At 49.7% G+C, this 25630-nt stretch overlaps 1 protein-coding gene across 7 annotated transcripts in view; it reads left to right on the forward strand.

Moving 5' to 3' along the window:
* The window catches only part of BMAL1 (basic helix-loop-helix ARNT like 1), a gene marked incomplete at its 5' end in the record, with an annotated part of 103047 nt that overhangs the window by 73362 nt on the left and 4055 nt on the right, over positions 1–25630 (forward strand). Inside the window, 14 exons of one of the 7 annotated variants that reach the window (XM_081153222.1) lie at positions 480–500; positions 2200–2238; positions 2546–2587; positions 3787–3944; positions 5685–5764; positions 8473–8565; positions 9714–9831; positions 12247–12396; positions 14624–14870; positions 15863–15969; positions 17301–17451; positions 18264–18352; positions 20320–20428; positions 23241–23334. In XM_081153222.1, the coding sequence (XP_081009348.1) occupies positions 480–500; positions 2200–2238; positions 2546–2587; positions 3787–3944; positions 5685–5764; positions 8473–8565; positions 9714–9831; positions 12247–12396; positions 14624–14870; positions 15863–15969; positions 17301–17451; positions 18264–18352; positions 20320–20428; positions 23241–23334 (1498 nt within the window). Of the gene's footprint in view, positions 1–479; positions 501–700; positions 790–2199; positions 2239–2545; positions 2588–3786; positions 3945–5684; positions 5765–8472; positions 8566–9713; positions 9832–12246; positions 12397–14623; positions 14871–15862; positions 15970–17300; positions 17452–18168; positions 18353–20319; positions 20429–23240; positions 23335–25630 lie in introns of those variants that run through there. The other 6 variants (XM_081153223.1, XM_081153227.1, XR_013999982.1 and 3 more) reach the window with 6 other exon arrangements.

Genomic DNA, 25630 nt, shown 5'->3' on the forward strand with positions numbered 1-25630 from the left:
GGCCAGCTGCCGTTTCTCCTGGAAGAAGGGACCCTCTTTGTGGAAAGCGATGGGAATGAACGATGTCGCTCCAGGTGGCCACGCAGTTGGTTTTTATTTTCTTTCCCCTGGAAGCAAGTGGGGGGAGCCTCCAGCACTGCTGAGGCACCCCCCCTTTCTGTCCCCAGACTGTTCCATATCGAAGGGAAGAGAAGAGCCTTAAAGCCAAGCTCTGCCCTCACCCCTCCTTTATCTTCCTTTGCTCCTTTGAGCAAGATGCCGAAGTCCATGGGTGTAACCTCAGTGGTTTCAGAGAGAGCTTCGCCTGAGGGCCTAAACTTGAGGAAGACATCAGCTGCTTAATTAATACTTTTGGAATAAGAAAGTAGTAGTTATCTCTGAAAACAGTATAGGAACATTGATATTGTCCTTAAACATTATTGATACTAGTATGTGCCTGTTATATTAAATAGTATTTTTGTGTTTTTTTTTTTTTTTAGACTTGATGACTTTTCTTTTGAGTAAGTAAACTTTCACACTTACAGTCAACTCCTCTATCTCTGTGCAAACACTAGGGTGTAAGGCAGTGTATAGAGAACATCCAGAGGCACGTTTTGTTCTGTTGAGGCCTCTGCGTGGACTCTTACCCAAATTTCTATTTAAGAGGCTTACTTTTGTTTAACGAGGGAAAATCTGCAAGGAGGTGTCCCCCCTACAGCAGATGTCCTTTCTGCTGAAGTTCACAGGTGGAATTTGGGGAGCACAGTGGCTGGAGGTCAGATGCCCACTAGGAGGTGCTATGATTAATATGTAAGTTATCCCAGATGATTCAGAGAGCAAACGCCCAGGGGATGGAGAGTGGGTGTGAGGACCAAAGGGTTTTCTTTTGTAGCAGTAACTCTACAACAGAGAGACCAGGAGATGTTTTCTATGGACCACTGACATATTTTAAGACCTCTGCTACCTATGGTTTCCAACCTTGTTACCCCCAAGACCTTCAGCTTTCCCTCAGGGACCCCAGTTTGCAAGTCTTTTGAATTCATAGAGACCCTATTAATTAAGCAACCATAATTCCCTTTCCCTATAATTTTGCTGTACTAAAGTCATAGCTGTCAGGCAGAGCTTCTCTTCATCTGAGACGATCACCCTGGCCTCAGTAAGCAGACACAAGTCCAGAAAAAGGGGAGGAAACTTTTCATGTGCCCGTGTGGCCTGTGTGATTTCCTCTGGGCTTTAGGACCAGCAGAGACATTCTGCCTTCAGGGACACCCAGGGCGCCTGGCTGGGAACTGCTGTCTAGAGTGCCCGTGATGAGACTCAGTGCTCCTGAGAAAGTCGCTTTTGCCCTTGAAATTGCGTTGTTTGAAGGGTATACTCCCTCCTTTCTATGGGATGAAGGAGAAAGGGGAGAGGCCCAGGTGGTAGGCAGTGCCCAGTCCATAAGTTGAGGAGCTGAAGAAGGCTGTGAGCTGACCCCAGGGGAACTTGGAGCTCCTTCCTCTGAGAATTTCAGTGTATTTTCTACTGAAACACAAGATGCCATGAAACTTGAATTTCTGGAGTCTATTAAAGGGAGGCAGATTCATGCTGGGACCCCAGCACCTTCTGCAGCCAAACAGGGTTCCACGCCCTCAGCCCCAGTCCCTCCTTCTGTCCCATTGCTCAGGGTTCCCCACGTGCTGAGAAGCAGAACACAGGGCACAGCGCCTTAGAAAGGCTGCCTTGGGCTCTGCTCAGTGCTTCTTTGTTGGGACTTTGATTCCTCTCCTCATGTCAGTCCCCTACACAGTCCAGTATCTATGTATGCACAGATATTCGATGCTGGATACATTTTTCAAATGAATAAGCTCCGTTTATCCAGAATGGTGGGGGAATGAGGTAATACAGTTATTTGGATACCCTGGCTAACTAGGGTTTCCATAAGTGCTACGTATTCCCAATTTTTACACAATCAAAATATGGTAAAATATTTATACACAGAAACTCTATTGAGGCTATATATAAATTTCATTTGCTAATCTGGAAAACCAGTTTAAATTTTATAGTAGTTTCAAGTTTTTCTTCATTTGTTTGACTATTATATACCCATAGTCAGTACTATGCTACTTGTGATTTCTAATTGTTTGGTTTCTGGATAAATGAGAGCCTTCCATATTGTGAGTAGAAGGCATTTTATGTCTTTAATAGTCATGTTCTCTTTTGTGTGTGTGTGTTTTTCAGGGAAAGCATGGACACAGACAAAGATGACCCCCATGGAAGGTACCGTGAATCTAGTCATTTGAATCTCAGTGTCCTCATAGCCATTTCCTTGTGTAATTACAAATTCTGTCACTTGGTGCAGATTGTACCCATGTCCTGGATGGGGGTAAACAGGAGGCTATGAGCCTGCGGGCTCAAGATTGTCTCCGTCCAGCCCGCAGTTTGGCTAACAGTCAGCGTTGTGTGTTGTAGGGAGATGACCGGGATTAAACAGAGAAATTAAACAGGGAAAAAAGCAGAGATGTATAACTGTGCCATTAGTTACAGTCTCCAGGGGGTCGTGTCTTAGCTCTTGCTTTTTTTCCAGGTTAGAATACACGGAGCACCAAGGAAGGATGAAAAACGCACGGTAAGAAGACGCCCGTTCTGTGTCCCCCTCTCCTGGCTCTGGTTTCTCCGGGGGGCAGCCCAGGAGGCTCTGGGCATCTGGCCTGTGTAACAGTCCCTTCCACACTGTCACATCCTTAACGAATGAAGAGGGGGCACTGCGCTTTGCCTTGACCTCTCCAGGCTGCGCTGGCCTTCACTCTTCCCTTCTAAGCATCGTTAATCTGAAGAGCACTTGGGACAGAGCAGAAAATAAATCAAGACTAAGGGTCCCCCGAGTCTCTGGCCAGTTACCCCCTCCTGACTCTAGGGCCCTCTGGAGGAGACCCGGCTCAGTGATTCAGTTCCTGGGCCGGACCTCACCTCTGAAAATTGCGCCTGAAGTCCGGACGGGGGATGCCCTGCTCCCTTGAGCAGATTCTCTAATTTGGTTCCCCTGCCTCCAGCCACACTTGCGGACCCCTCTCCATGTGGGCCCTCAGCCCTGCTCCGAGGCTGCGGAATTTGGCCGAGCTGAGACTCCTAGCTTCTCTCTCGCACACCCGCCTTGGCAGGAGCTCTCAGGGCTGTTGCTATGGCAGCAGCAGCAAACGGCATTTCCACCGCGGATGCACCTCCTTAGGGGGACAGTCACAGATGGCAGGTGCCAGGGGGCAGCACGTCCTGGGAGGGAGGAGTGCGACGTTCTCTGGAGGACGTTCCGGGGACAGATGCAGCACCTGCTGTATCTGTGTGGGGCCGTGCTGGATCCGAGGATGGCAGCATTAGTTACCTGGTGACTCAAACAATGGGTCTCCCGCGGGCCACATAGCAGGCTCCTCCCAAACCTCAGAGACCGCTCCCCTGGGACCACGGGACCCTTGCTGATGGCTGTTCTGGATGTTTTGCTCTTTAAAACCTCCACCTCCCTCCTTTTTCCTTCTGCCCCATCTTCAAATCCAACTTTACAGAAGCTGAGAGGAAAAGAAATGAAAAATTAACCATACCGTTTGCTCTGAAAAGGCAGTTTTTGTAATATTGCTCCTTAATTCTAAGGATGAGATAAGCATAAAAAAACGTGAATCCTGACCTGGCAATGATGCCCTTTTTTAGTGACTTTCGTAGAAAAGTCCAGTTTGAAGCAACCTGCAAATCCTAAACTTTCCTCGTCAAATAAATTGTCATTGTTTCCTTCACACTGGGTTACAGCTTTTAGAATTCACTTTTCATATTGTTGTTCAGGGAAGCTCACAGTCAAATTGAAAAGAGGCGTCGGGATAAAATGAACAGTTTTATTGATGAATTGGCGTCCTTGGTACCAACGTGCAATGCGATGTCCAGGAAATTAGATAAACTTACTGTGCTAAGGATGGCTGTTCAGCACATGAAAACTTTACGAGGTGAGACCCCAGGTTTTATTGTCCTTGATGCCCTTGCCCATAAATGTCCCACCCTTGCCTAGAATGTTCCTAAATCCCTAAAGCAAATGTTTATGGTTTGCAAATGTGTGGCCTTGAGTAATGTGCCTGTAATTTTCAGCAGTAGACATGATGCCAAATGAATTGATTACTGAGCTTAGCAAGATGCAGTTTTGCAGTCCTGCACCCCCAGAGGGTAGGGGCTGTGAGCACGCCTCTGGGTGTGCGTGTAGTCAGGCCGCACGCATATCAGGACACTGCTGATGTCCCATCTTTCAGATCGTGTGCCCGGACCCCACCCATACAATGATAAGCAGCAGAAATCTAGGTGCACTTGGTGACCCAGAAAAGTCAGTGTCAGTGTTTAAGAGAAAAATCCACCCTGGTTCCTTTCAAGAGTGAGTCACTGGTTCATGGTTCTTGCTGCGTTTTTATTGTCAGGAGCAGACACTGACATACTCATCTTCCTGGAATTTTCCCAAACTGGCCCGACCCTTTACGAGGGAGGCAGTATTTTCCTTCTCTGAGTGTGGTGCGGTTGAGAAAACCGAGGCAGAACCGGGGAAGTGACTTACCCAAACCACAGGAGAAATTGGAAACATATCGGGCATTTTGGTGAACGCTGTTCCTGGAATTTTCCGTAGCTAGTCTTGAACTATTTGAGGAAATTGGAAAGTGGGCGCTCAGTCAGATCTCTGAGCTGTGTGGTAAAAGAATTGCATTTTTTTATTTCTACAAAGCCACCAGAAATAATAAGTAGCTGGTTTTGTCAGACTTTCAATCATTATTCAAAAATGCGATTGTTGTAGCCTGTACTTGGAGAACGGCGTTTAAAAATCCCTGTTAGCCTAGATGGGAGAGACTAGATTACCATAAGCCAATTTCTGTTAAATTGGAAGGAAGAGAGCAGATCTCGAGTTAGCATAGAAGCAGGGATGTGGACCCATAATCCGTGCCTGTTGGTCGACACGAAGGTCACGGACACGTTCTGTTTACCTCCTTCCCCGTGGTCGGTAGATGGTTATAGACCCCCTTCATTTTATTCCTTCCCTCTCCCACTAACCGTTCTGCAGATTCCAAGTCACTTACTGCTGGCATTTTCCTCTGTTACGTTATTGTTCTGAAAGATGCCAGATTGACAGCCTTTTAAACATAAGTCTTATTCCATTTCAGTCCCAGAGCCAGAGTTGCATTTACTGAAGTAATGTGTTTCTCTGGGTTGCCAAGCTCCTTTAACTCACTGCTGATGAAGGGGAGCTCACACTAAGTGCCTTCTACAGTATATTTACTCAGGGCCTGGCAGGCTGGATGGCTTCCCAAGAGCATTTAGCGTGGTGATTTGAGGGGCCGCTGGACAACCCATTTAATGTACACCTTGGGAGGAGGGGGCCCTCCCGGGCGCCTCGGCCAGTTCCCTCCTAGAGCTGCCTTCACCCCTAGACCCAGCTTTGTAACCTCCTATTAGCTCCAGGTCTCCCTGCAGTGCTAAAGGCAAGCTCGTTAAGTCTCCTGCGGGCAACAGCGCTCTCTTTTCAATGAAATTCTCTTTGGCATTACAGGATTCTGTTCAAAACCAGCTCTTGCCTTGTGTGTTGAGGAAAAGAAGGTAAAATTTAAATCCCAGGTGGTAGGGACGAGGCTGGAAGGTCCGAGGCCGTGAAGCACGATGAGACATTATCTGAACGTGAAGTGAGCCAATCTTTTTTTCTTTTTTCCCCTAAGGTGCCACCAATCCATACACAGAAGCAAACTACAAACCAACTTTTCTGTCAGATGATGAATTGAAACACCTCATCCTCAGGGTATGTTGCAATTATGAGGTCATTTTACACAACGTTTATTTTCACAGATTTCAGGGTTAAGTACCAGCCTGTGGGAATTCGATGTCTCAACCCTGAGCTTTTTTTGGGCCCCCTCCCTCTTTATCTCACTCTTTGGACAGGCCTCACATTCCTTCCGAGACCTTCCTCTTCCTCTCTGACCCTTGATTAGGCAAAAACTGAAGGGCTCTGCTACTGTGGTTTTAAATCAGAAGAGGCAGGGTTTTGTTAAAAATAGGCATTAGTTAAGAACCACAATCCTGCATGAAGTTTTTACAAAAGGACTGAAACTGAACAATTGAGAATTCCTCTGATTCTCACTTAACCATTAGCACAAGAACATCCACCGAAATCTTTACGCCAAAATCCCTTCAAAATAACAAAACTTCCAAAGACTCCACAATCCAGCGAGGAAAATAAATGGAGGAGGTGATGCTTCCACCTACTTGACTGGAGCTCTTCATTCATCTCGGCACCGTGGGAACTCAGCCTCCTGCAGAAGTGGGTCTGCACAGGGCTCCAAGGTGTGTTCCCAGCAGAGCGAGATTCAACAGAAGGGAAAGAAATGGAATTGAGAAACATGTCCTCTTGCAAATTGTAACAAAAAAAATAAAAATAGAAAAACATCACTAAAAGGAAAGATACCTGCTCTTGGGCCCCCACAGCCAGGGCTGACTCTCTTGCTAAGGCCCCTATGGAACATGGACCTTAATGCAATCAAAGTCCCCAGGAATTTGCTTCAACAGAAGATGGGGGCCGCTCAGACTCTCTGAACAGTGTGGCAGCAAGAACTGGACTTCTCTTCCCTCCCACTGCAAAGCTGATTGCCTGGATATCTTTAATGAACGGTGTGTCAGGCAGCAGTCCACCTGGTCTGTTTATAATGTCTAGATGCTCTATTTCCCCATGTTTGAAAAGTAGGCAGACCCTCCAGGGCACTGTGTTACCTGCTAACACCGTCCTCCCCAGGAGCGAACCAGACCCCACTTTCCTGCGTCCCCATGGGGCTCAGGTGTTCTCACAGCTCTGCTCTTTAGTCCCCTCGGCCCTTCTCCTTCCCCAGTGAAGCAGGGTCAGGGTGTGTCGAGCCTCCCCCCACTGACTATCCACTGGCCTTTGGAAACCCTGATGTGTTGAAATCTACTTCGCTCATGGCATGGGTTTATGGGTTCATGGGTTCATGGGCTCAGGCCTGGCTGCCCAGGTGTCAGGATGCCACAGTCACCTCCTTCACAGGCACCTTTTGTGCCTCATCCCTGCATCAATGAAAAGCCTCAAAATACTTTTCCTGTTGGATAGAAGTTTGTCTGCAAGGCAAATGAGGAAGTTATTAATACCCTATTTTTTGACAGAATGAGGCTTCCAGCAGATGGTGCTTGCAAAGTCTCCCCCTCAGTCTTTCCTTGCCCCAGCCCAGCTTGGATTCCTAGCTCAGGAAAGGTTATCCCGGCTCCCTCCCAGCTGGGCCTGCCCGCTTCTGCCGCAGCCCAGTGATCTCTCCCCTTGTTACTCACTCCTTTCACCCCAGCACAGGGCCAACTGCTCTTCAACCTTCCCACACACGAATGCATTTCCTAGTTCTCTGAATTAAACCATCTCCCACAGGCCCTTTTGTGGGAAAGAGAATGGAGTTTCTCTATATTTTTCCAAAGAGCAGACTGGGCGCAAGTAAATAAAGCAAGATATTGACCTGCTGTGAATTAGAATTGTGGGAGCTGAGTAAAGAGCAAGTACTTGGCAGATGGGGCTGGATTCCTGGTCACTGGAAATACTCCAGCAGGTTGTCCATCTGAAAAACTAGGAATCATGCACACACAGACTAAATAGTCTAAGCTCTCGGCCGCTACAGCTTTGCTAGTTGTCTACTTCAGTCTCTCTAACAAATATTGTCCTGTCCCTACACCTGTCTTTATTGGCACTTTAGAGTTTATTGGCACTTTAGAGTATTTCAAGCAAAGAGGAGGTAAGAAGAGTCTAGGGAAATTATTGCTGTGCTTTTCTTATCTCACTTGGGAACAAACAGCTTAGCCCCAGGTCAAAGAATAACATTTGAGAGCAGTAGCTGCCAGCCCTGTGTATGGTAGAGTCACTTTGGGGGAGAAGTGGGGGTTAAAACAGTACCAGTGATGCAGTCCTATCCAGATGCAGCATAAAACAAAACGAAAGGCACTGCTTCAATTGCAGAGGGCCACTGTCCCAGTGCTCCCCGAAAACGGAACTGTTCCAGTGGGGATAGATGTAGCCGAGACATCGGAGGGGGGATTCTGACCTTAAAGATTCTTCCAATCTCGGATTCTGTGATTCTACACAGAGTTGTTTTAATTAGAGCAATAAAATATGGCTTCTCTGGACCTTAATGCAATCAAAGGAAAATTCTTAAGCTGAATTCTGCTTTGAAATAGAATTTATATAATTGGGCTTTCCCCTGTAGTCAGTACATGATAGAGAGAGATAGAGAGATAGAGATTCTAGATATAAATATATAGATATAGATCTGCCTTGCAGAGAATCTTATTTTTCTCGTAAGGCATTTGCTTTAAGCATCCTATCCTCAGGATACCTGTAAAACTGTCCATGAGAGCAATCCTGTGCTTTGCTTACTTAGAACACAAATCCTTATTTGCTATCAGAGTGATTGCAGTCATGTTTCTTGAAGTGTGATAAATTGATTATCCATTTCTCCTGATTAGGCAGCAGATGGATTTTTGTTTGTCGTAGGATGTGACCGAGGGAAGATACTCTTTGTCTCAGAGTCTGTCTTCAAGATCCTCAACTACAGCCAGGTATTGCTCATGCTCCTGTTGGTGGTGGGCAGCCTCACAGCAGCCAAAAAGGTCTCCCCACTTTTCAGAATAATTATAGCATACAATTCATATGTGAAATGCTTATAATGCCCCCCTACCCAATCCTTTTTCTAGAAAAGTCTTTACTTGTTAACAGAGAAAGGAATTTAAACTTAGAAAAGTTTTTTAATATATGTATGATCCACATTTCCGCCATTTGAAAGGTTTGACTCTGATCTCGGCAGCAGCTTTATGACTTTCTTATTGCTGCAAAATAAATATCCCACAACTGCAGGGCAGGGGGGAGGGGGAGGGGCAAGGGAGAGAGGTAGGCAGATCATACACCACCAGAGAACAGGGAAATTGGGAATCCACCCATGCTGTGCTCACAGTGATGTGTCACGTATTAGCTCTGTTGAACCATGGCTTCCTCTAAAAACTGGTTGCAGTGATCCATATCTTCTATGAATGTTTGTAGGATCAAAGAAGATCAACATTTATGACAGCTTCTAGAGCGCAGCTTTTCACCTGTTATGTCCCTAGACTTTTCATTCACTCATTCATTCCTTCACTCATTGCATGCTGGTGTCTGCATGAAAACTTGGTAAGGCAGAAAATTAGAGCCAAAGTAACACTAGTATGAATTAGAATTAATGTAAATTTAATGTTTTCCAAATATTTTACTTGTTTTAGTCCTACAAGAAAGTTACGGAGGGAGTTTTTGTTATCGCTGCTAACAGAGTAGGCCGTGGAAGCAGATGGGGTGCCTAAGAGCAGAGAGGCTTAAAGGAGCGGGAGGCAGAGCCCAGGCCCTGCAGTCCCCCGTCTTCCCCCCCCCCCCCCCGGGGTCTCAGAAGGGACTCTGGGCATCAGAAAGGAATGCACTGAGCTGAAAGAGCCTTGCCTTTGAGGAGCATGAACTGTTTATATAATCGAGCCCATTTTCCCTCATGTGTTAGCAGAACCAGACTCCCAACACCACATTCACTGTGGCCATATCTAGGCCAAGTGATTGCACGTGTGTGCCTGTTCACATAGGAAATGTTTGAAATTGTCGCGATTAAACATACAAAATAAAGTCGAATCCCTTAGATGATTTATATCCTACACGCTGTTGACTTGTCATTTTGGATGTTTCATCCCCACAGAATGATCTGATCGGTCAGAGTCTGTTTGACTATCTGCACCCGAAAGACATTGCCAAAGTCAAGGAGCAGCTCTCGTCCTCCGACACGGCCCCCCGGGAGCGACTGATCGATGCGAAAAGTGAGTACGGGGAAGGCCGCTGCTCCTCGGCCGCTGGCCAGACCTGCGCCCCCGCGGGGTCACAGACCGCACGCGTCACGGCCTCGGGCTCTGGGTCCCTTCCTCGCCGCCCTTTATCTGGGTCACAGTGCTGTCCTTGCCTAAATGGAATTTCGTACATTCTTTTGCATTTGTTTTTGTTTTGTTTTACATAAAGAAGAAAAATCTGAACGTCCAAATTCATTGAGAGGAAAAACAGCTACTTTGATTTGATTCTTTCTGACTTTTAGTCCCTTTTTTTTTTCTCAGACTCAGGAAATTCCCAGTTGTATGCCCCTAAGTTTAAAAGGTTCACACCAGTTTGATATGTTTCCACCCAAAAAAAATCATGAGTTGCACACATGCAGCCTCACACAAGTAAGAACACTTGAAATATAGACGGACGTGTCTTTGACTAAAATGGCCCCTCATCAGATAGGCTTCCCTTCGTGGCTTCCTTCTTGCAGCACATCTTTCCCCTTTCCCTGCTCCTGCGTCCCCTCCTGGGCCTCCTCTGTGAGGTCCTGTAGGTCTCTTCTTAAGTCCTGTGAGGAGCTGTGCAGTACAGCGGTTACCAGTGTGGGCTCCGGAGTCAGATTGTGGGGCTCACATCCTGGCTGTACCACTGACCGGCTGTGTGACCTTGAGCAAGTCACTTAACCTCTCTGTGCCTCAGCTTCCTTATGTGCAAAATAGTGCCCATTTCACTGAGTCATTATGAGGATTAAACATGTTACTATACATAAAGCATGTGGGGCAGTTCCCGGCACACCTAAGCACAGTCTCATTGTTGGTGTTCACCTTGGCCCAGGGCAGTCACGGCCTAACTAGTCTCCTGCCTCCCAGCTCCCTGTTTTCATTCCTGGAGGGAAATGCCACCAGAGGGATTCCCTTTAAACCACCTTTCTTATTAAGGCTCTCCTTCTTCCTAAAACTACAGTACAGTTTCTGGTACCTGTTGTCCTTTATAGTCTGACCCTTGCAACAGTTTTTAGTGACCTGAGGGGAAAAAGATATTTGGTCCCTACTTTTAAGGCTCTTACCATATAGTCATGGAGACAAAGAGTCCAACAGCTCCCTGCATAATAGGTGCAGCCACAGAAATAGTGCCAGGCACAGAGAGTGGATGATTAATTCTCATGTGGGCGTGGGGACAGGCATCACCGAGTAGGTGACAACTGAGGTGGGTTTGAAAAGATGAATTAATGTTTGCTGGGTGAGGAAGAGAGGAATAAAACTGAGGAAATGACTTGTGGGTGGGTACAGAGGTGTGGCACCCACTGTGCAGCCTGCTTGATGCTGCTGGGAAAAACCGTGCATGGGAGGGGGAGGGCTGGGCTGCAAAGACCCTTTCATCCGTGGGGACTCAGCAGAGGGCTCTGAGCCAGGTGGGACAGGCTCGGACCGGCATTCTGGGAGGACCACTGAGGCAGCCGTGTGGGAGGTAGGTTGTGGGCGGTGAGACCCGGGAGGAGCCCTGGCCCCAGCCTTTGCCCGTGGTAGGCAGTGGGGTGAGAGTTACTCCCACGCATGATCTGCAGCACCAGCTTCTGCAGTGACAGGTAGCCTGTGTTTCTGTCAGGATCACAGTCACGCTCCCCCTCCATAGACTCTAGTTCAGTTGGTTTAACACAGCACAGTCCAGTGGAAACATAATGCAGACCGCAACTATGAGCCACGTTTGCGATTTAAAATTTTCTGGTAGCCACATTAACAATAGTAAAAAGAAACATAAATCTAGTTATAATACTATATTTTATTTAACCCAATAAATCCAAAATGAGATATTTTACCTTTTTTGTACTAAGTCTTTGAAACCCTGAGTGGATGCACACAGCACACCCCACCAGAACACCTGTGTTTCAGGTTGCGACGGCTGCATGCGTGGTGGCTGCTGGATTGGACAGCACATATCTAAAGTGGGGTACAGGGATCTGGACTGAGAGCTTAAGGGTGTTTTGCTTCGTCCTTTCCACTTCAGCACCCAAATCCTGCCCATCCTTTAAGTCCCAGCCCAGGTTCTTCCCTGGAAGCACAGGTTGTCGCTGCCATTCACTGGGCACTAATCATACATCGCCTTGTGTTATTAATTTTTTCACGGTGAACTTCCATTTCCCCTTCTCAGCATGAGCTCCTGCTGGACCGGAACTCTGCGCTATGTTTCCTTTTATCCCTCAGAGCACCCAGCCCATTCACCCAGTGGCTGCATGCCACAAGATCAGTAACATTGCCAGACACCACACCTACCCATACTGCATCCTTTAAGGCCTAACCTGAGGAGGAGAAATGCTATAAAACAGGGAGGCAGGAAAGAAAAGGCTTTCTCCAAGGTCGCACTCCCCCTCCTGACAGACAACACTACTCTCAGTTTATCACATTTTGTGTATTGATTTGCAGCTGGACTTCCAGTTAAAACAGATATAACCCCTGGGCCATCTCGGTTATGTTCTGGAGCACGGCGTTCTTTCTTCTGTAGGATGAAGTGTAACAGGCCTTCAGTGAAGGTCGAAGACAAGGATTTCCCCTCCACCTGCTCAAAGAAAAAAGGTAACCATTTAACAGTTGTGTACAGTCCTTTCACAGGTGAGGCCTGCGTTCGGCACTGGAGCTCCCAGCAGGGGGTTGGCCCAGCGTCTCCCAGCTGGCCAGAGCGCAGGCCCCGGGGCTGCAGCCAGAACCCCACTGTCCCCCCATCTACCGTGTAGGGCGGTGGAGGCAGGGAGAGCTGGAAGCCCCGATGTGCTGTCATGATACAGAGTCGTGGGAAGGCTTCCTCTGTTAAATTCTGCTTGTAATTGGTTGGGAAAGATCACTCCCACCCACAATTCTAACTGTCTCTTAAGCAACCCACCAATCCATCAAAGTTACCTCTTGCTAAATTCACCAATGACCTTCATGCTAAATGCAAAGGTCACTTTTCATGTTTCTTCCATCTTAAAGTGTTCCCTTCCTAGGACTCCATGAAACCACATTCTGCTCGCCTCCGTGTCCTCGCCACGCCAGGCTCCCTTCCTCCTGGCGCCTGCTGCTGGCTCCTCTTCTGTCCTGGGCCACCTCCTCTTTTCTGTCTCTGCTCGGTCCATAGGTGACACTGTCTGCTCCCTTAGCTTTCAATGCCGTTTATATGTCAGTAACTTCCACGTTTGTATTTCTAGCCCAGACTTCTCTTTTGAACTCCAGATCCATAAATTAACTGTTTAGTAAAATCTACCTGCTTAGGTATCTCAAAGGCATCTCAAACACGATAAATGTAAAAGTAACCACCGGAGCATCTCCTTAATATAAATGGCAGCAAAACAAATAATAAACCACAACGTAGACTGCCATCCACCCAGCTGCACATACTGGAAGCCCGCGAGGCACTCCCGCCCCAGGCACAAAGCCTTGCCACAGTGAATTCCTTCCGCAGAAGTTACCGAAACACGTCTATCCACCTGCATGCTCACACCGTGGCTAGACCCAGGCTCCACTCCGCTCTCCCCTGGCCTTTGTAAAGTAGCTCCTCACACTTTCCATCTCTCCCCACAGCAGCCAGAAAGACCTTTTTAAAAGCAAATCTTTTTATCAGTTCCCTACCTAAAACCCTTGGACGTTTCCCATTGCTCTTGAAGAACAGTTAAATCCTTCCCAGGATTTGTTTTCCACAGTTCCCAGCAACGAGCACAGACCCGATGCCTGGTGATCACCCCATAAGGATATTATTGTTGAAATCCGAGGTGCTCCACTTACTGTGTCCCAGAGTGAAATAAGTGAAATCTTTTCTTCCTCTCTAACACTAACCCTCTTCCCGGAGTCAGTGGACTGCTCCAGCAACCATTCAACCTAAAAAATTAGGAGTCGTCTTCGCTTGCTTTCTTTCATGCCAAATATTTTGGGTGTTCACCCCAAATCCCAGGAACCCTGCGCAGTTCCTCCCGCATCCCCCCGCCTCCCCTCGCCTCACTGCCCAGCCCAGGCCCTCATCTCCTGCTGTATGATCGTCCCCCTGGGGTTTCCTCTCTTCCTGTGCACCTGTCGCTCTGCTTCTGGAGCCTCCAAACCCTGAGTTGACTTTGCTCTTTCTCCACTTAAGCTCCCCGTTCCCATCAGAAAAGACTAACACGACTGTTTGCAGAGAACCCGGCCCCCAGGCTGCCTTCCCTGCCCGCCCCTCCCCGCCCCTGCCTGCACCTCACCCGCACGGAGCTCCCCGCCGCCGGTACAGGACGTGCGCCTGGGCCATGGTACATCCCAGCCCCTAGCCAGTGCTCATCCTTCTTTCTTTTAATCCTCACTTGAGGGTATTTTTTTCATTGCTTTTCGGAGAGAGTGGAAGGGAAGGGGGGGGAGAGAAAAGCATTGATGTGAGACACATCAATTGGTTTCCTTCTACACTCACCCCAACCAGGGCTAGGGGTCGAGCCTGCAACCGAGGTACATGCCCTTGGCCAAAATCGAACCCAAGACCCTTCAGTCTGTGTGCCGACGCTCTAGCCACCGAGCCAAAGCAGCTAGGGGCCAGTGCGCATCCTCCTGCACTGTTTTTCTGGGCAGCCTTCCTTTCCCCAGGTAGACTCAGGGACTCCTCCCTCGGCCTAACCAGCTCTCCTAAACACACATGACACTGGATGGTAGCTATTTTCCAGTCTTCCTTTCTCACTGGATGCTCACTTTTGGAGAGTGAGGCCTTGTTTTTAATGTTTCGTCTCCCTGTTGACATCCCAGCCCACCATAGGCCCCCCGTGCCTCCATATTCTAAAGCCAACTGACACTAACCGTGCACTTTGCTTTCTAGCAGATAGAAAAAGCTTCTGCACAATCCACAGCACGGGCTATTTGAAAAGCTGGCCACCCACAAAGATGGGGCTGGACGAAGACAATGAACCGGACAACGAGGGGTGCAATCTCAGCTGCCTGGTCGCCATAGGACGGCTGCATTCGCACATGGTTCCACAGCCAGTGAACGGGGAAATCAGGGTGAAATCCATGGAGTATGTTTCTCGGCACGCAATAGATGGGAAGTTTGTTTTTGTAGACCAGAGGTGAGCGTCCGCACATGACTCTTGAACAGTAATGGGAGATTTTCAACCCTGAGTAAAGCAGAGGCAACTGGGCAGTGAGCTGGCTTTCCTAGGAATAAAGAGAGAAGAGAATGATGGGGATCTATGCTAAACAATGATACCCATGAGAATATCGTCATAAACCCAGAGATTTTCTCTTGTTCTTTGGCATGTGGAGACAGATAATCGGGTGGTTTGATGTCTGTGGCCAGAAGAAAAATAGTAGGCATAGCATATGTGGAATGTTCCAGGACCATTTCTGTGATTGGAATTCAGGAACATAGGACTTGGAAGAGAGTATCTAGTCCTGAGAATATGGGTAATCTCATATGGCTATTCATGTATAATTTAATCAATTAAAATGAAATAAAATTAAAAATTAAACACCTCAGGCTCACTAGCCACATTTCAAGTATGTATTCAGAAGCCACATGTGGCTAATGGCATAGATACAAAACATTGCCATCACCACAGAAAGTTCTGATGGACAACACTGGTCTAGTTAAGTCTCATCTCTCATGGCTGAGTGAGGACTGAGGCCCAGCCTGAAGACTGGCCTCCTCCAGGATTCACACTAATTGGTAGTAGACCTGGACTAGGAACCCAGAGGTCCCTCTTTTCCACTGCTCTCTACTGCCCTTTAAGAATATTCGCAGGATAATATTTTATTGGCTGCTGGAAAGTTACTAAATGCTGGAAAAGAAGACAGCCATTTTCCAAGGTCCTCCTGATAAAAAGTAGGCAGTAAAATGGAGAACTTTTGCACATGTGTATATATGTGTGTATATATGTATATATGACATTTATTTATATGTGCATATACATAAAAGCTCCACATAGTAAGCCCTCTAAAAATCCACCCAGCTTTGACCTTGTTCTCATTGGCTGTAGCAGGGTTAGGGTTCATCCACTGCAGAGATGCTATTGTCTGAATGGCTCTTGTTTTGTTTTGTTTTTTTAATATTCCCTTCTAGGGCAACAGCTATCTTGGCATATTTACCGCAAGAACTTCTAGGCACATCATGTTACGAATATTTTCACCAAGATGACATAGGCCATCTTGCAGAATGCCATAGGCAAGGTAAGCTGGGCTGTACAGAGAGTCGTAAGTTTACAGTGCCCCCCTGCTTCTAGACTAGTCCACAGAGTCTTCCAGAGAAATCTGTCCCCAGTGCCGAGGGAATCAGCCAGCTGAGGAGTCTCGAGGCCAGAACATCTGTGAGGAGAGGAAGCCGGTGCTCCCGGCCCTGTTCATCCCCTTACAGATAACACACCCCTGCCTGCCCAGCCGTTTTCTGTGCATAGGCCAGGTTAATTTCTAGAGGCATCTCTCATTCAGAGGATTTACCTGGACCCTGCAAAGATTTAGTGCAGCCCAAACATTTCTAATTCCCTTTTTCATAAAATCCCGCACCACTGCCTGTATTTTCCTCTCGGTTAATGGCACAGCTATGTATGTTGCCTCCTCAGAGAGAAACCCGTATTGACCCCTCCTTTATTTCATCACCCACCAGCCCAGCCCATTCACCTCAGACATGAATGGCCAAAGGGGACCCTTTTGCCACCTCCACTGCCCTGGTTCTGGCGCTTGGGCCCACCTCATAATTGTGAGAGCCCCCTGACAGGCCTCCCTTCTCCCTTCTGCCCCAGTCCATCTTCCATCTTCATAGCTAACCCGTTTATGTTCTGATAGATCAAGCCTGGTAATGTCACCTTCCTGCTTAAGGCCTGCCTTTACTCTCAAGGCCAATACCTTTGAAAGGCATTCAAGACCCTTTACCTCTTGGTCCCGACCTCCCTCCCGGCCCATCCTTCATGCCCCTGCCCCATCCTTGCCTGCCGAGGCCCTGTCACAACTGGGCACTGCTGCATTCTTCCATCCCTCCTTTTGGCAAACTTGTATTCATCCCTCAAGGCCCCAGTCTCATCCTCCGCAGAGCTGCCTCATTCCTCTCCTGAGGGCAAGTGTCATAGCCTGACTCCTGTCTCCAGGCCTGGCACATGAAGGTGCTTGTTACATGTTTGCTACGTAAAAGAATAGGTTTGAATAGGTGGCAGATGTCCTGAGAGCGCGGCACTGCCTCGGGCTTTGTGATGGGGAAGAACACAGCCCCTTTGCTCTGCGCCTTCCCATTAGCTGGTGCCCATGTCACAGTTGGTTCCAGCCGGATGTCTGTAATGCGGCCAGGCATTTCCTGGCGCCTTCCTTTCATACACTCCAAAAAATAGGGGCGGATGAACAACTGAATCGAAAGGCTCGGAACAGCCCCTGAAAAACGGCCTGTTCTCTGAGGTGCCGGCTCCCTTGGCTTATTGAGGAGGTGGCCTCGGAGTCCGATGCACTTAGGGTTTGGTTATTTTAATGCCCTGATCTGAGGAAGCAACAATATCATGGTTTCTTTGCATTTTCAGTTTTACAGACGAGAGAAAAGATCACGACTAACTGCTATAAGTTTAAAATCAAGGATGGTTCTTTCATCACACTGCGGAGTCGGTGGTTCAGTTTCATGAACCCTTGGACCAAGGAAGTAGAATACATTGTCTCCACCAACACTGTTGTTCTGTAAGTTTTCCTCTACAGAAGTTCCCTTGCTGCAAACGAAATGCCCTGGGGTCCTACCTGGGGAAGGGGTGGGTGCAGGCAGCAGCCAGTGTCGCATACCCCGTGAAGCCTCAGGACTGGCAGAAGCCAGAGGGTTGTTAGCCAAGAACAAGCTTCATGCTCAAACCACGCAGGCCCCGGCTTGTGGCATTGCTCCAGGAATCGGCACCATCTCCTTCCAGACAGAGCAGCCAGCTTTTGGATTCTGCGGCCCCTGCCCCCCGGGCTGCCCCTGGTGCTCCGCGAGGGCGGGGTTGGCAGCCCATGAAACGCTGCCGTGGGCATCAGCTCACACTGGCCTTGGCTGAGGTGGGTGGCTCTCCACGCCCACCAGGCTGGTGGCTTGAGTATTGGCAGCTACGGCACCACCTCAAAGCTGCCACCTGCTAGGTGAGCAGGGAAGGGAAAAACCTTCACTTTGGCTGGGCCTGCTCCCCACAGCTCCTTCCCCGTGATGTCCAAACCCCTACCTGGTGCACCACAGGCTGGCAGGAGAGCAGGCCCGTAGCAGTGGCCGAGGGCTGCTGCAGCCACAGCTCCGCCGGCCTGGGTCCCCCCTGGACTAGGAAGGCCCCACAGGCCGCGAGGCCGAGGCCAGGCTGCTGCCCGCCGTGTTATCACAGAGTGAGAGACCTTTTGAGCCACTGAGACAGACACTTCATTTTCTGGCCTGTCCAGGTCCAGAGTGGACACCGGACACCTTGGCCAAGGTGAAAGGTGCACGGCTCTGAGCAGGCCTGACTCACGTTTCCTTATTGCTGGGATGTTCACAGAGCCGACGTCCTGGAAGGCGGGGACCAAGGCTTCCCGCAGCTCACAGCGTCCCCCCACAGCATGGACGGCATGCTGCCCCCTGGAGAAGGTAACTATGTGCTGGGCGCCACTGAGAAGCAGCTTGTGACCAAAGACCCTCCCCCACGTACTTGGGGTCCCCAGCTACCCTATTCTGTAGAACAGGGAGGCCCCTCAGGGATGAGCACTGCGGACGCGGTCACCTCACTTTCTCTGTTGAGCTGGGTGTGTCTTTCCTGAGGCTGCTGGCTCCTGGAAGCTCTTGAAATAAACTCCTGCTCCTCTCGGGCCTCTCCCTTGGTGCTGCCCACTGGCCGTGATGTGATGTGCTCTCTGATGGCTGTCACCGGCTCCTGTGGTGGGAGAAGGGTGTCTGTCGGCAGAGGCCATCCCAGGGCCTGGCCTCGGCCTGCATGTCTTCCATCCCGGCCTCTCCGTGGATGACTCCTGCATCCAGGCTCTCGCTGGGCTGCAGATCTGTCTCTCCTCTGCCTTCTGGAAAGTTCCACCCGGAGTCCCAAAGGCACCAGAAATTCAGCACGTCCAAACCGATTCTGTGCACACCCCCACCTGGCTGGTTACGCCAGAAACCTTGACTCCCCCTCCCGTTCTGCCTGAACCTCTCCGTCACCGCTGTTGCTGCTCCGCCCGCCCCATCTGCTGCCCGGGTTATGGGAGGCACCTTCCTGGCCCTGTTCTCCGCGATAGTCAGTTCCCCAGGCGTCACCTTACAGCCAAGTCCAAGCCGCCGCCTTCTCTGTGCAGAGTCCTTTGGTACTCCCGGTCCCTTTGTGGATCTGCCCGAACCTGTCAGGGTGGCATCCAAGGCCCTCTGATCTGACTGGCACTCCCCCGCCCCCCCACCGCGTCGCCGTCACCCGTGGTGGACTTCGCGAGCAGCCTCCCGTGTTGCCTCCTCGGCACTCCTGCATGCATGGGTCGCTGTGCCTGGAGTGCCCCCCCCACCTCTCCGACAAGCTGATTTAGACCCCCTCTCCACACTCGCCCAGAGGTGACATCTTCCAGGAAGCTGCCCCTGGCCCGGTGAGTTGGGTGCCGCACGATTACCTGTCAGGCTCAGCCTGACACCGGACAGTGGGCCCGGGCTGCCTGTGGCTACTTCAGTCAATTAGGCAGAGACAAGGTTGAATCAAATATGAGCACCTGTTCCATTATTGCTGGCAAATGGGAGAGCATGGGATTCGTCCACAGAAAGTCTGCTCTCTCCTTCCCCATTACCTGGCTGGTCATATAGGGCTGCACGCAAGGGCGGGGCGGGGGAGGACGGCTGCAGGGTCTGTGGTCTCCGCTCTCCTTCCAGGATCTCCAAGTCCCAGAACTAGGTAGTTAATTTTCAGTGGTGTTAAAACCCAGTTCTGCCAGTTCCTGAGACCTGAGACTAGTCAGCATTCCTGACGTAAGCTCCCGGAGGGAGGTCAGGCTCCAGGCACAGCAACCAAATCAAAGTGCATCCTGTCCTTTGTCTGTTCTCAAAATGCATCTTCTTTTCTGAGCAATGGGCCCATCCAGGCCGCAAGCTGTCTCATCTTTTACAGCTCGGCTTTTCTTCCTGCAGCACGTCCTCCAGGGTCCCAGGGTCTGTAGGAAACCTCTTATCTGTAGTTAGTAAGGTGAATGGCCATTAAACAGCTATGGTCCTGTTCCTATTAGGTGCCCCCCCCCTTTCACAATCCTGGTCAACATCTCTGCTCCCAGCAGTCCCGCTTTGCTCCAGCCGCTGCTCGTCTCGTCTGTCACCCATTAGACTGTGAGCTCCTCGAGGGCAGGGTGCTGGCTTATGTGTGCAGCACAGTGTGTTGAATAAGTGCATGTGATTCTTCACATCAACACTTAGACCTCTAACCAGGAAGGAAACTTGAGCCTTTTCCTGCCAAACCACAGCTCTAATGTCCCTCGAGGCACAGCCCTAAGGGTGACCTTCGAGTGGATCATGGGATGAATTGGTCTTAATGAAACACACAGCAGCTTTTCTTCCTGGGCGTTCCCCTTTCTCACTCTCAGGTTCCTTTGTTGTAGGTGGCCCAAAGAGGACCCACCCCACTGTTCCGGGGATTCCTGGGGGAACCAGGGCTGGGGCAGGAAAAATAGGTCGAATGATTGCTGAGGAAATCATGGAAATCCACAGGCAAGTAGCATCTCCTAGTTGCTCCCTTAAACCGGTGGTTCTCAGCCCAGGGCATTCTGCCCTCCCCCACCCCAGGGGTGGTTTTGTAATGTCTGGAGGCAGTTTTGGTTGTCACAACTGGGTGGGCGGTTGCTACTAAACATCCCCAGATAGGGGCCAGGTGCTGATTTACAACATCCTCCGTAGTTGGATGTATCTAGTTGTATCCTACAGTGCACAGGACCATCAAAAAATTTTCTAGTCCAAACTCAATAGTGTCAAGATTGAGAAATACTCCTCAAATAAAGAGGCTAAACCCAAACAGCCCAGGGCCGAAGGGAAGTCTGTGGGAGGCTCCACTTTCCAGTTACTAGGTCCATGACTCAGAGAGATTCCCAGTGAGGATGGAACACTAGCTCGAAGGACCGCAGAAGAGCTGTGAACCGCCCGGGTGACTTGCCTTTCAAAGCATTAGCTCTGCGGGTCACAGAGCTGCCTGAGGAGAGTGCGGAGACCAGGCAGACCAGCTCCCAGGGGAGATTCCCTTGGGCAGGACGTCTTTTCAAAGGAGAGAGGGGAGGTTTAGCTGGGTTTGATCCTGGGCCTCTACTTCAGCAGGTCTCAACCTTTTTTTGCTCATGGCACACGTAAACTAATGACCAAAATCCAGCAGAGCACCAAAATATATATATTTTTGCTGATCTGACAAAAAATAAATAGTTATAAGTTCTATTCATTCACACTGGATGGCTGTTGTCATTTCCTTATTTGACAATCGAAGGGAAAAGGGGGCAGTGCCCCTGACTAAATAGCCAGGTGTTGCATGTTTTACAAATTCTTGGGGCTGACTGGTTGAAAATCACTGCTGTACGTGGCTGTGCTTAGGAGATTCACTGAACTACTTGGTCTCTGTTGCCTTACGCCATCAAAGGGAGGCACTATCTACCTCACAAGGATTGCTTTAGGATTGTGAAAGAACTCGGGAAAGTTCCTAGAACAGAAACCGACAGGGAGTGCTCAAAAGTCGTTAGGCAAGTCTAGGTCCTTAAGAGCAGCCACTGAGAGGGACGCAGCTATTACAGGCCCATTTGAAGGGGGGGAAATGGAGAGGGTGGTCACCAGGTCCTTAGGAATGCAGATGTAAAGGAACGTGGGAAAAATTACCACTATTTTTTGCTGCGACCGGATTCTCAGGAGAATTGAAGGCTGGCCTTGCTTTCTAGTTGGCTGTGGTGGGCCTCTTATCCTGGTGGGTAGCAGTTCTGTTCCAACCCACAGGAATGAGGGATGTGACTGCAAGTCCACTTCGGAAAGGAGATGTGGGGCCGTGTGCAGTGGTAACCAGGCTACCATCAGCCGCTACATACCCTGCCCTTTGCTCAAGACCATCTAAGAACAGTACAAAACAGTCCTTGACCTCAAGGATCTTACAGTTGTTGAGAAGCCTATTTTCTTTATGATAATAGAAAAAAGAGAGAACACACGGGCTGAAGCAAGCAAGCAAGGAAGATTTTGAACTTGGTCGAAGCTGGGGTTCGTGATGAAGGTGGGCATTCCCTCTAGAAAAGACAGGCACATGCTGGGGTGGCCATGCGAGTGGCATATTCAGGGTCGAGAAGTGGGCCACCTAGCTGGGCAGTCTCTTTGTAGGAAGGAGCCACAGAGCTGTGATGGGAAATTTCTAATATTAGTGAGAAACGACGCTGAGTATTTTAGACTGGAAAAGAGCCGTGAGACCCCATTCATTACGGGATGCTGAATAGGTGTTGATAAGCACCGAGGACATTGGACTGAAACAGGGAGAGAAAGGTGAGCGTGCTGATAACCCAGGAATGAGGCCCACCCTACAGTGGCGATACTTTCCAAAAGAGAAAGGGGTGATTTAAGGACTAGATATGGAAGACAAGACAAGAAACAATGAAAAGGCAATTCCAAGATGGGGACCCTGGGAAAATAGTGGTTTCACAGAGGGAAGTAAGGAGAGGTGCGAGATATTCAGCACTTTGCAGAAAGCAGTGAGTAGGCCTCTGTGTGCCCTAAGAGTGCACGGCATATAGTTGTATCCTGCCTTTGAGAAGCGTAGGGTCCAGGAGAGAGAAAGCCTGTTCACTCACAGATCTACAGAACTAGGCATACAGGCCAAGAGCCAAAAGGCTACTGGGCAGTGGAGGAGGGGGTCCCTAGGGGACCCAAAAGCCACGTCCATCCACGTGGGAGCTACGAGCCTGGTGGTCACACAGCTGCCACCATACTCTCCCTAAACTCCAGCTTCAGCGCCAGGCCATGGCCACTTTCCAGAGGCCTTTCAGCCTGACAAGAGTTTATGTAGATTTCTAGTTTTAAGCAGATAAATCATTTGCTGTGGGTTCTGCTTCATGGTATCAAAGACACAGGCTGAACTTCTAAAGTCCCCTCCAACTCTGAGATCTGGATCTTGTGAGGAAATAACACTGGCCACTTACTTTAAATTCCGAGTCCTAATCCCAGGCTCTGTCAGTGAGATGCTTGACTCCGGGGTCTGCACTCTAGATTAGGTGCCTGTGGGATCAACCCAGCTTATCGCCTGTTTTTGTAAATAAAGTTTTATTGGAACACAGCCACACCCATTCATTTTTGGATTGTCTGTGGCTGCTTTCTAGCTCCAATGGCAGAGGTGAGTAATTGTGACTAAGACCATAGGGCCTAGAGAGCCTAAGGTAGTTGCTGTCTGGCCCTTTACGGACAGCTCGCTGGTTCCTGTTCCAGACCTTCCTCTGACCTCCACCCCTCAGCAAAGCGCACGCGTTCGCTGAAACAGGGAGAGGCGATGTAACCAAGTCCTCTTTCCTGACAGGATAAGAGGGTCCTCGCCTTCCAGCTGCGGCTCCAGCCCCCTGAACATCACAAGCACACCTCCCCCGGATGCCCCTTCTCCGGGAGGCAAGAAGGTAAGGCTGGCGACTCAGGCCAAGGCCCTTCTTAACCTAGAGAAGCTCTTGCCTAAGTTCGGAAGTGTTGGCGTGAGCGTATTTAATTCCAGCTGTGGCTGCTGAACAGTTTTCCTCCTGAAGTGGATGCATGACTGTGAGGCGAGGTGCAGAGCACCCGGAGCGAGCGAGGGCTTGCTGGCATCCTCAGGGGATTCCATCCGTGGGAGTGGGGAGAGCAGAGAGTTATTCCAGGGAGGGGGCGCGGTCAGTCCATTGCACTGGGGGGCAATTCAGGAGCTCCCAGGAGGGAAGATCAGTACCACGCACAGAAAACTTCAGTTCTCTGCCAGGAGGTGTCCAGGGAGAAAATACCATCAGGGTCTAGGGCAGGGGCTGCGAACAGCGATGCCACAAGCAGGGCTCGGGAAGGCGAGCCGCGCTTTGGCAGTGGCGGAGCCTTGGGGTCTGCCGCCGGCTGCCCTGCGACGTGACGGCGTGGGTCCCGCGGCCCACCAGCCGTCCGCCCCCACGGAGAGGGGCCGGAAGGCTGCGCGCGAACAGGCTCAGGGACCGCTCACCTGTTCCACCTTTGCCAGAGACTTTACAAGTCAAGGCCCACGTTCATTGTGCATCATAAATCTACAGTGCCCGATGTTAGTATCGGCTAGGGTGAGCAAGGGCCAGCATCTGTAGACATGAAGTCCTCCTTCTCCTGTCTCCCAAAGCACAGAGGGAATCATTTACACAGATGGGGCACCTAGGGCACAAACTAGCAAAAGCAGGACAGGGTTTCCAGAACTGGGATCCTCAGCAGCTCCGGCGGCAGGAGCTGTGACGCTGCCAGGCGGGGGGGCAGGGCCAGCTGGCGAGCAGCGGGTGAGGTCGGGCGCCTGTCTTCGACCAGGGCAGCTTTACCGCTATTGCCTATGAATCTTCTGTAAAAGTTTCTGCTTGAAATAAGGCTTTGCTCCCACCCACCCCCACCCCACCCCCAAAAAAGGTTTCAAAGTCAGTGAATTAATGGGTAGGAGCATGGTCAAAGTAAGACAGACCTGGGTTGGAATCCTGGCTTGGCCATGTGCTGGCTCCGCGAGCCTGTGCAGTTTTAAGCCCTAGTTTTCTTTAATGGGGCTAATGTAGGTTGCAACAGGCAGAATCTTTGCACATGAACTCCTGTTATGAAATAATGTGTGAATGCGCCCGACCTTTACTAACGTGGAAAATAGCGCTGGTTAGATGAAGCCTGGGCTGCAGGCTGTGCTCTTAGCTCTGACCCCCTTTTATACCTCTGGGTCCCTCCTCCCTGTGGATCCACTGTCTCCGTAGGCTTGTTTCTCTTCTCTGCTTCTCAGCTGGACTTCTAGGCACTTACCTCCCTGGTGTTAACCAGGAATCCCTCTACTCCATCCAGTGTAATGTTTAAATATTAACCAGGGAACTTTCATACGCATCGTCTCATCTTATCCTCACAACTGTATAGGTGAAGAAACCCAGGCTCCCAAGTGTTGAAAGATCAGCCTGGCATGTCTTAGATGGTTCCAAACTGATTCAGGTCTCCACTCCCGATTCTTTTCACACCAGTAGCTGCCAGGGCGAAGGAGCGTGCTCGGCGTCACAAAGCCCCAAGTGTTTTTAAAGCATTTATGAAAAAAAAAGTTCCTTTTTCTTTGAGCTTATAAAAGTGGGACTGAGAGGACCTGGAGAGTATTATGCTGAGTGAAATAAGCCAGTCAGAGAAAGACAAGTATCACATGACCTCACTCACATGTGGAATCTAATGAACACAATGATGAACAAAATAGATCCAGAGACACGGAAGCATGGAACAGACTGAGGGGTCTCAGAGGGAAGGGGGTGGGGAGTGGGCGGGAGAGGTCAAAGAACTCACATGCACATATGCATATCCCACGGACACAGATGATAGTGTGGAGAAGGCCTGGGGGCGAGGTAAGGGGGGGGGGGGGAGGAGACCTGTAATATTTTCAACAATAATTTTTTTTTAAATAAGTGGGTCTGAGAGAAGAAATTCTGAATGTATTCTGAGTCCTCGGCAGCAGGACTTAGAAGAGCAGCCTAAACAAGAGTTGAAAATGACAGCAGCAGTAAACAGCGCTCCAAAGCCACAGTGCTTCCAGCCCTGCCCAGTCCCGCTCCAATTTGGCAGGTCTGAAAATGAGCCGTTAGCCCGCCAGTTCTTTCAGTTGGGGTTCAGCTGAAAGGCGGGGGCTTAAGTGAGCCTTGCAATTTCCAGGGGAGTCCGCACATCCAAAGGCAAAGGTTCAGACAAAGCGGCAGTTCTTAAGTGCCATCTGTG

Source organism: Miniopterus schreibersii (assembly GCF_964146895.1).
Source record: "Miniopterus schreibersii genome assembly, chromosome: 12".
NCBI lineage: Eukaryota > Metazoa > Chordata > Mammalia > Chiroptera > Miniopteridae > Miniopterus > Miniopterus schreibersii.